At 33.4% G+C, this 10,355-nt stretch overlaps 1 protein-coding gene across 1 annotated transcript; it reads right to left on the bottom strand.

Moving 5' to 3' along the window:
- Positions 1–2,038: 2,038 nt before the first annotated feature.
- Positions 2,039–6,365, bottom strand: LOC139517624 (phosphatidate cytidylyltransferase, mitochondrial-like). The gene is made up of 2 exons (XM_071308868.1): positions 6,313–6,365; positions 2,039–3,430 (listed from the first exon to the last, which is right to left on the bottom strand). The coding sequence occupies exon 2, from the start codon at positions 3,133–3,135 to the stop codon at positions 2,098–2,100; it is 1,038 nt and encodes a 345-aa protein (XP_071164969.1). The 5' UTR covers positions 3,136–3,430; positions 6,313–6,365; the 3' UTR covers positions 2,039–2,097.
- Between the last annotated feature and the right edge of the window lie 3,990 nt (positions 6,366–10,355).

The raw sequence follows: 10,355 nt of genomic DNA on the forward strand, positions 1-10,355 counted from the left end.
TCATTCCATACACCACATATAGTTGTCCTATAATTGCTAATAGTTGGGCGACCTAATTAAGTCCTATAATTGCTAATAGTTGGGCAACATAATTAAGTGACTTCACCCTTGATCACTGATCCATGAAATAGGTCGAGGTAAGGTGAACTATGTCTGACGGACATGTTGACATTGCAATGAACCCATATTATGGGCCATATACCAAATATAGTCATCTTATTACTTAAAAATCGAGGAATTCACAACTTTTTTTTCAAGCAACAATAAGGTCAAGGACAATAGATCAATGATAGACGGAAACTTCGTAACATTAGGTATCTGCTTACATAGATGGAATAAATTAAAGCACCTAGGTCCTCTACCTTCTGGAAAATAAAGCTTTATAAAAAAAAAATTACACCGTTACATCATCACTGCTGCTGGATAGTAAACCTTTTGACTTGCATACTGCGACTTTTGTAACAGGCGAAACAAAAATGGTAGTTCACCCTCCACCTGTTTTTTTTTTTTATTATAAAGCATCAGTTGGCATGTTTGATGATTGCTCATGTTTTCCTCTCGCTTCCAGTCCAGGCAGGCTAACTCAAAAATGTCTCGCCTACTTTACTAACCATTGATATGTTTATAGTCCTAAATATAATGTATAACTACAACTATAACATAAACTTAACATGATCCACGAAAATGAGGTCAAGGTCATATAAACCAAACAAGAAATACTTGTACACCTTACAATCATTGATCATCATTCAATACACTAAATATAGTTGGCCTATTGCTTATAGTTTCTAAGAAATAGACTTAACTAACAAAACTTAACATTGACCAATGAACCATGAAATTGAGGTCAAGGTCAGATGAACCATGCCAGGCAGACATGTACAAAAAAAAATGTATAGCTAACAATCCTTCCATACAAAAAATATAGCTGACCTATAACTTATAGTTTAAAAAACAGACCAAAACACAAAAACTTAAAACAATGAATCATGAAAATGAGGTCAAGGTCAAATAAAACTGGATAGACTGACATGTACATCATAAAATAATTCCATACACCAAATATACTAGGCCTATTGCTTATAGTATCTGAGATATGGACTTGACCACCAAAACTTAACCTTGTTCACTGATCCATGAAATGAGGTCGAGGTCAATAGAAAACTGTCTGAATGGCATGAGGACCTTGCAAGGTACGCACATACCAAATATAGATATCCTATTACTTATAATAAGAGAGAGATTAACATTACAAAAAGTCCACGTTTTTTCAAGAAGTCACTGGACCATGAAAATGAGTTCAAGGACAATGGACATGTGACAAACAGAAATTTCGTAACATAAGGCTTCTATATACTTATACAAAGTATGAAGCATCCAGGTCTTCCACCTTCTAAAATATAAAGCTTTTAACAAGTTACTTAACACCATCACTGTCTGATCACTATCCCTATATTGAGCTTTCTGCGACAAAAGTGGCAGGCTTGACAAAAAAAAACTGTATGAAGTGTTTTTTGTTGTAGACAGTTGTTTATCTTCTCCTCTTTTGACTATTATATGAGGGGGAGGACAGGGGTAAGGGAGACAGGGAGAAAGGGGGTAGGATAAAGGAGAAAGGGGGTGGGAGAAAGGAGAAAGGGGGTAGGAGAAAGGAGAAGAAGGCTGGGAGAAAGGAGAAAAAGTTGGAAAAAGGAGAAAAAATAAAATATCTCTCCCTTTAAAAAAATTTCTAATATTTCAAGAAAAAATATCTCATAAGGAGATGTTTTATTCTAATGGGAGAAAGGAGAACGGGGGTAGGAGAAAGAAGAAGAGGGGTGGGAGAAGGGAGAAGGGTACCCCCCTGTCCTCCCCCTCATTATATAATATTGCTAATTTTATAAGCAGGGGAAACTAGTACATATTCAAAATAATCAATGTCTTTGTAGGAAAGTTTAAAATAAGAGTTCAACTAGTTTGTTATTCTTATCCATACTGCTATTCAAATTTATTTATTATTCGAATGAATCTTCATTTATTATCACAAACATAAAAAAAACGAAAAAAGATGCATTTATTATAACTGCACACAAATATACATGTGATATAAATTTTGTTTTATTTCTTCTTGTTTCCTTTTATCATTTTCTTTACTTTTTTTAAACTATATTTGACAGACTTGACTATCCCAGCCGTAAGTATAGTTTTAATGCTCTGACCCCAGCTAGAATTGGTGACAATTTGCTGTATGCTTCTTGTAACATAGTCATCACAATGACTCTCATGAGCCAAGTTCCGTATAATTTCCTCCATGTCTGGTAGTCCACCTGATCGCTTACGAAGTACCACCATATTGACATGTACGGACTTTGGTAAGAGATTCAGGTGATGGAATTGTGATACATGTGTTGGGTACTGTTCTAGTCGACTTTCGTCTTTATGCCAGATCACATGCTTTTCACCCTCAATTATTTTTTCATACAACTGCCTAAAATAAGGTAGGTTGGGTTTCACAATATTTGACACTTTATTTTTATCTTCACCAAATTGCATTCTGAAATCCCCTGAATATGACAGACTTGTTATTTTTGTATATAACTCTTCTTCAGTAAATGATTCTGGAAGTAAAAGCAATGCAGAATGCATAGCACTTTGTAAATTAATGTGCATAGCAGATAATAAATGTTTATTTGTTGGTATAACTAAAAGTTTGACCGGCTTGTGAAGTCGACCACTCACATATAGTGTATCCCAGTCTAATAAATCTGTAACGAGACGATCAGTACTTATAACACCATATTTAATTAATGTTCCTTCATGTTGAACTAGAGTGTTAAAATATATTCCTGCTCCATAATTGTCCTGAATTTTTGCTAGTCTTTTTGCACCAAAAAACCTGAGAAATGAGTAATGTTTGGGATACATTTTAATGTTTTGGTGATGCCATTTATGTGCATCATCTACAACAAAAATATAATCCAGCATGTTCTTACTCATGTCGGCATGTCCTGTCTGTTTAAAAACACCAGATCCATAGGCAAAGGCCATTTGCATTCCATCATTTGGAAAACTGCCAATAATTCTTTGATGGACATCCTCACGCTTCACTAAAGTGGATGTCCAGCGTACAATAGTATGAAAATTTAACCTAATCATTTTATCAAAGTTTCAAATATTTCGCAGTTATTTATTTTTTCTTTAATTGATCATCTACAAATACACCCATCTTTTGAACATCTTCCATTTTCAACATGTCCAATTGTTTCCTACCCTGCCTTATAAGGTACTCTATACGTAATGTTTCTGTACGTGGAATAATGGCGTTCTTTTTAAATTGGACTCTTACATAACTGTCAATTCCAGGCTTCTCTTTACCAAGCTTTAAAAATTCTCTATATAGTAACAAAACCTCTTTTTGAATCTTACTGTGACGTATCATACTGATCATCACCTACAAAATAAATTATAAAATTGAATTCTCAAGTTATTAAAAGGACAAAATAAAAATGAATAAAACTTGCAGATGCCAAACATAACTTCTGTTTAGGAAAATTCTAAACAATGTTTCAACAGACTATTTTGAATAACACAACAAATATCAAAGTGTAACATTATCTTGGTAATATATAATATATCTATCCATCACAATGGGGTCATGGTAATATATAATATATCTATGAACCACAGCTATACAGACATTACACCATGTTATCATTGATCATCTATTCCATACACCAAATGTAGATTACTTATTACTTAAAGTACTTTCAATTGGAATATCTATTAAGTATATGTTTTCACAGGAAAAGTAATGGTTAAATTTTGGTGTGTCAAATGTTGGTACTGCAGACAAATTATTTGTAATAAATTATATAATAAACTGCTATCACAGAGATATGTCTCACTTTTTTATCATTTCTATAATGCAAATGTTGAAATTAAAATAGCAACACTTTAACATATATCCAAAGTCAATGAGGCATAACTATGTCTTGCTTTTTGACTCCAGCAAGCAAGAGAAAAATAGTTGGATGTTCTATTTTTTTAGTGTAAAGAAATCTTTGAATGTTATTAATTTAGATAAGTTACATGCTTTTGATGGTCTATTTGATTCTGTTGTCAGTTTTGACTTTTCAACTCTTTACACTACACTTTCTCACAATCTTATCAAAAAAAACATTTCCTATTTAATTAAATGGTTGTTTGGTCAATGTTGCTAAATTAAGGCCTTCTATAATGAGATGATTGAACATGTTGAAGCTGTTAATTTTTTCCATAATATTTATGTACATGCATGTTTCAGCAACATTTATTGACTGGGTGTAGTTATTCCTATGGGCACTAATTGTGCCCCTTTAACATGTTTAATAGCATACTTGTGTTTGTACTTTTATGAATCACAGTTTATGACCAAACTCAGTAAAGTCTAGTATAAATTGAATTTAATTGACGAATTCAACAACTCTTACCATTATCATGATGATATTTTTTTGTTGAATAATCAAAATTTCTAAATATACTGACGAAATTTACTCAAAGGAACTTACTTTTAGAAATCCTAATTTTTCAGCCAAAACCTTCAACTTAACCTGATAATCATAAAAAGATTTTTTGGTCGAGAAAAAACATAAGGCCAAACAAAAAAGTATGTGTGTTTACTGTCACATGCCAGGAATAGGATCCCAGTTACGGCAACCAGTCCAGTACCCATGAATCAATGTGAATGTAGTTCTTAAAAAAATATATAATTTTTATTTAAAATTGTGTAGTGTTATTATTAGGCCAAATAAAAATATATGTGTGGTTCCAGTAACCCTACCGTCCCTACTTTTTCAGCTTAAAAATAGCCTACCCTAAAGATTTTATTGTCATTTTTCATTAAGCACTGTTCAAAGTCAGAATGTTGCTCCCATAGACGTAAAAAAAAAACATAAAATAAAAAAAAATACCTAGCTATCTACTTAACTTTTTTTCAGATGTAACTGGAACCACACATACTTTTTTATTTGACCTTACACTAGCAAATGACTAGTCACGCTAGTTCTGTAACTGAATGTAGATTTATTTGAAAGGGTAGGAGGCTTTCTAGTTTGAATTTCTGTAAAAAAAATATTGATTTAAATGTAATCTGGCATCAGTACATAGAGTAAATTGTCTAAACTGTAGCCTTTATTCTTCCCCAGAAGTAGACAGACTGACCCTGTTGTCTGTTGCCTGTGGCTATCAAAATTTTTAATTGAACAGGACCCCATTTATTTACTATCATTTTCAATGCATTTCAATTGGGCAAAAATTGGGTCCCTGTTCCACATGCCGAAAAAATAGGGAAGGTAGGCAAAATTGGTGGGGAATTTTTTTCCATTTTTATTATATTTTTTTATATTGAATCTATATAATGTATGGGAGCAACATTGCAACTTTCAAAGTGCTTAATTGAAAATGGACAAAAACTTTAGGGTAGAGGATAAAAATTAGGGTAGGTGTTGGTACAGTAAACACAAATGTTTTTGTTTGGCCTAAATACAGTGGGTGTCCTTGGGGTCTAATCACGACGCAGGATTGATGATTTTTTGTAAGCGCGACATGTGAAAGACAAATTATTATGACGTGAAAACAGAAAATGAAGTCTAGCGAGACATTGGTAATAACCAAAAAATGAGAATTGCTTACGTTCATAGTGTAAGCGGGTTACGGGAATCTGACAAAACAGTAAAAGGGATCAGAACCCCACCAATGAAACCCCCAACATAGCATCACATTTCTATAAGCGTCCAACTGCACTTGGTTCTATCAATGGGAAGATGGATAGTCATTCTTCTATTATAACAGTATAAATTATACATTGATAGTCGAGCTTTGTGCTTCCCATTGGTATTGATAGAAAGAAAGAAGTGTGTGTGTGGGTGTCCTATCTCAGTATCTGCTATCACTAAAATTATGACACTAAGGCAGCAACCGTTTGATTTTCTGGGGGGGGGGCTATGGTTTTTTTTTCTGTACAAACTTTTTTTTTCGCCGGCGAAAAACAATCTATTTTTTTTAGCAACAAACCGAAAACAATTTTTTCCTTTCAATTTTAGCATTACATATAGTGGCAGCTGAGGGTGAAACAAACAATTTTTTTTTCTCAGGGTCCAAAACAAATTATTTTTTTCACTAAAAACTGGAAACAAACTTTTTTTTCCAAAAAAAACCATAGCCCCCCCAGAAAATCAAATGGTTGCTGCCTAAGGCACTATATGCAAAGCTCCGAAAGCGTGATATCTGCCCATCAGATTGTGTCAAAATGAATACTTATCAACTTTTCATTAATGGCTATATTTATACTCTTACATGTTTTGAGGTTTGCTCTTGAACAAGTCACAGCGAGAGATAGGGTCAAACAGGGGAATATAAGTAAGGGGGAGGGAAACCAATGCTAATATACTGGGAAGATCTTATTCGAACCTGTTGGGACTTTACCATATGAAATGGGTAAATATCAGAGATAATCGAAAAATAAATCGTATCGTGCCATTGGTTTAAAAACGTTTACGTCAAAATGACAATAACTTACAACATGAATATTGATATATTTGAACTCTATTATTCTAAAATTAAAAGGTCAATACACAGTTTGATAACAAACTAACGCGTATTAATTACATCCATGCGCTTGTCCGACTCATGATATATATATATGATTATAAAATGGCAACCTTCAATTTATTTGTTCTGTTGCACACATTTTTGAAGATTATAAACGATTCTCAATAACGATTCGAATCTAGTGACAGGTAATTTGCATTCTACCTGCAATGCACCTTTACGCGTGCACATGGCCAGGCCGTTGTATTATTTGAAGTGTTCGATGGTTCTTAACTTTAATTGTTACTCTTGAGTTAGTGATGATTATTTAATTTGTGTCATTTTCATCTTTTATAGACTTTTCTTGTTCTAAAATATGAATGCAAATTTAGCTATTTATAACAAAAGCGGCTTGTTAGTAATGTGCTTATGACAGTGCCATAGACAACTAGTATATTTTATTCCAGTTTTCTGATTTTTCTATACTTTTTTGGACAACTCTGTATTTGTCAATGTGAAATGTGAAATCATTTTATTTTCATCTTATCATTAAAATATATTATGATCTTTTATTAAAGAGTTTATAGAAAAATCGTAAGGGTTACGCGTAACCCAGTGTCTCCTCTACTTTTGTTGTAAAAGAGTGTAAGCACAAAATGTAGTAGAAAGTAAAATCACAAAAATACTGAACTTAGAAGAAAATCAATTCGGAAAGTCCATATGGCAAAATCAATTAACAAAACACATCAAAAACGAATGGACAAGAACTGTCATATTCCTGACTTGGTACAGGTATTTTCAAATGTAGTAGGCTCTACAAAATATAAGGAAAAAAGATAAAAAAAAAATCGCAGTCTTTTATATATACTGTATAATATATTTTGATTCTGTTTATGTGTGGTCAAAATCCATATAGGAATATGAATCCAAGGATTTGTATAGTAACTATACAAATCCTTGATGAATCTAATAAAAAAAACTGTTAATGCACACTGTATGTCATGTGAAAAAAAAGTCCATTTAAAAGTAATTAATATACGGAAAAACAGGAAATAAATTATCATAAAATATCCTTCTAGATACTAGCATTTGGCAATAATCTAGATTCTATCCTAGTTATGTACAAATCCAGGATAGTAAGTTAAGTGTTATCAAAAAATTAAAAAAACAAAGAATGTGTCCCCAGTACACGGATGCCCCATCCGCACTATCATTTTCTATGTCCAATGGACTGTGAAATTTGGGGTAAAAACTATAATTTGGCATTAAAATTAGAAAGATCATATTATATGGGACATGTATACTAAGTTTCAAATTGATAGGACTTCAACTTCATAAAAAAAACTACCTTGACCAAAAACTTTAACCTGAAGCGGAACAGACGGACGGATGGACGGACGCATAGATCAGAAAACATAATGCCCCTCTACTATAGTAGGTAGGGCATAAAAATCCAGAGTGAATGAAATGATAACTGGCAGAAAAACTAAGTCCATTTAATTATAAGTAAAATACGGATTACCCTTTTTTTTTTTTTAATTTAATTCTGGATGGTTACTTTCTTTACATCATAAACAAGCTTCCTTCAAAGTTTGGTAGAAATCGAAAACAGTTTCAGAAAGTTATTAAAATTCCACAAACTTTAACCAAAGAGTGAACATTTGTGGACATAGCACCGCCGACGACGAAATGTAGGATCGCTTTCTCGCTTTTGATACAAAAGGTAGGCTTGACAAACACAAAGTCAAGTGGAATGGTTGTCAATGAGACAACTCTCCACAAGATACCAATATGAAAAAGAAATTAACAACTATATATAGGTCCATTCGTCTCAACTCGGCCGATTCCGTACCCTCTAAGAGAGTAGCAGATTCTACCGAGGATTGGCGAATGTATATAGGTCATGCAACGTCTGATGGCCTTCACCAATGAGCAGAGCAATAACAATATTTTCAACAATAAAAGGCCCCCAAAAGGACAAATCTAACTATTAAAAGGAGAAAACTAACGTTGTACATATGCAGAGGCGGATTTAAGGGGGGGAGGGGGTGTCCCCCCCTTTTTTTGGAAAAAATTTTCCTTGTTGCAGTGGCGGATCCAGAACTTTTCCTAAAAGGGGGGGGGGGGGGCTGACTGACCTAAGAGGGGGCCCGCTCCAGTTATGCTTCAATGATTCCCTATATAATCAACCAAATTTTCCCACGAAAGGAGGCCCCGCCCCCCCCCCCCCCCCCCCTGGATCCGCCTATGGGTTACTTATATAGGGAATCACTGAAGCGTGACTGGAGTGGCTCCCTCTTAGGTCAGTCAGTGGGCCCCCACTTATGAAAAATAATGAACGAAAAACAAATATGAAACATAGGCGCCTACCTTCCCCTAACCTTGGCTATGGTAGAATATTCCAATATAAGAACAAACCATTAAAATCAGTTTGAAAAGACTCAAATCATCAGATGGATACAAATAGAAATACATCTAACTAAAACACAGACTGTACCATCTATTCTTCTTGCATGTTTCAGTAAAATATTTAATAAACAAGATAGCATTATCTTTTGACCACAACCTGTGATATATTCCAGGCGAGGATCCAGTCATTTTGAAAAGGAATTCCGAGCCCAGGAAAACTCCTTGGATCTGCTAATGATTTCACTGGGTTCATTGTGTCTATTTTTTTTATTTGAGGAAATAGGCAGTCGAATTATTTGTTGGTTTTCTTGGCATGGATTTCAATTGTGTTATCTCAGCAGGCAGATGCATGTTAGGAGCACTATCAACATAGTTTGTTAAACTGTATTCCCCACTTCGCTTTATTTCCTGTCGACTCATTCTTTTATATTTTTGTGTTCCAATAATTACAGAATACAAACCAGCTAACTACTTTTTAATGGAATATATGTCTCTGCTGGGACATAGCATATTGCATACAAATACACAAAATTAAGGATAACAAATTCAATAAGGTAGTAGTAATTTAGTTCCATTAATTATTGCTATCATTTTGATGAACTATTTCAAATATGAAGTCACAAATAATACTTTATGTATGATATGCATTTTGTAGCTCAATTTCCAAATTTTTATCATCAGGTTAAATCTTTGCAATGTTGCAAAGCAGAAAACAAATTTTCAAGTGTTGGGCAGCCTGAATATTCCTGTAAGATTTGATTCCATTTCATATATTCTTTAAAACTGAAACCATGTGTATTAAACCTACACAGCTAATTTTGCATAGGGACTATTCTTGTACAAAAAATCTGTAGTTTTACTTTTAATTTTCAGTACTATTGTGTTACTTTAATTTATTGTAATATTTAGGTACATGTATCTGTATTTTACAGTACTTGATTTGTACCCATGCAAAAGTAGCAGTGTAGTTGAAAATTAATTACTATAGCTATTGAGTTTTCATGTTGACTTTCATTGCCTTTGATGGTATTTTGAATTCTCTGTTGACCCAAAATAATACCTTTTGCGAATATGACTTTAATTGGCTTTTATGTTTAGTTTCAGTGAGTTGGCTGGTTTCAGAGGAATCATTGATAGTTGGTTATCTTGTTTGAATTATTTTACACTCTGTAATCTTTGTGTCTTTCATATATTGCTACACAATGTCAAACATAACTGTGACTTGTATTTTCTAACATTTACTTTGGTCTCTGGCGGAAATTTGTCTCATTGGCAATCATACCACATCTCCCTATTTTATATTGAAACAGTTCCAAGAAAATAAAAGCTACAACTATCATTCTATTAAACATACAAAATTTCTGACAAAGGCAAGTCTGTACTTTTGGATATATGGTATG

The sequence above is a fragment of the Mytilus edulis genome, chromosome 3 (genome assembly GCF_963676685.1).
Source record: "Mytilus edulis chromosome 3, xbMytEdul2.2, whole genome shotgun sequence".
NCBI lineage: Eukaryota > Metazoa > Mollusca > Bivalvia > Mytilida > Mytilidae > Mytilus > Mytilus edulis.

Bases quoted from the DNA above. Each gene is read 5' to 3' on its own strand.
- LOC139517624 (XM_071308868.1), bottom strand. From the start codon at position 3,135: ATGATTAGGTTAAATTTTCATACTATTGTACGCTGGACATCCACTTTA.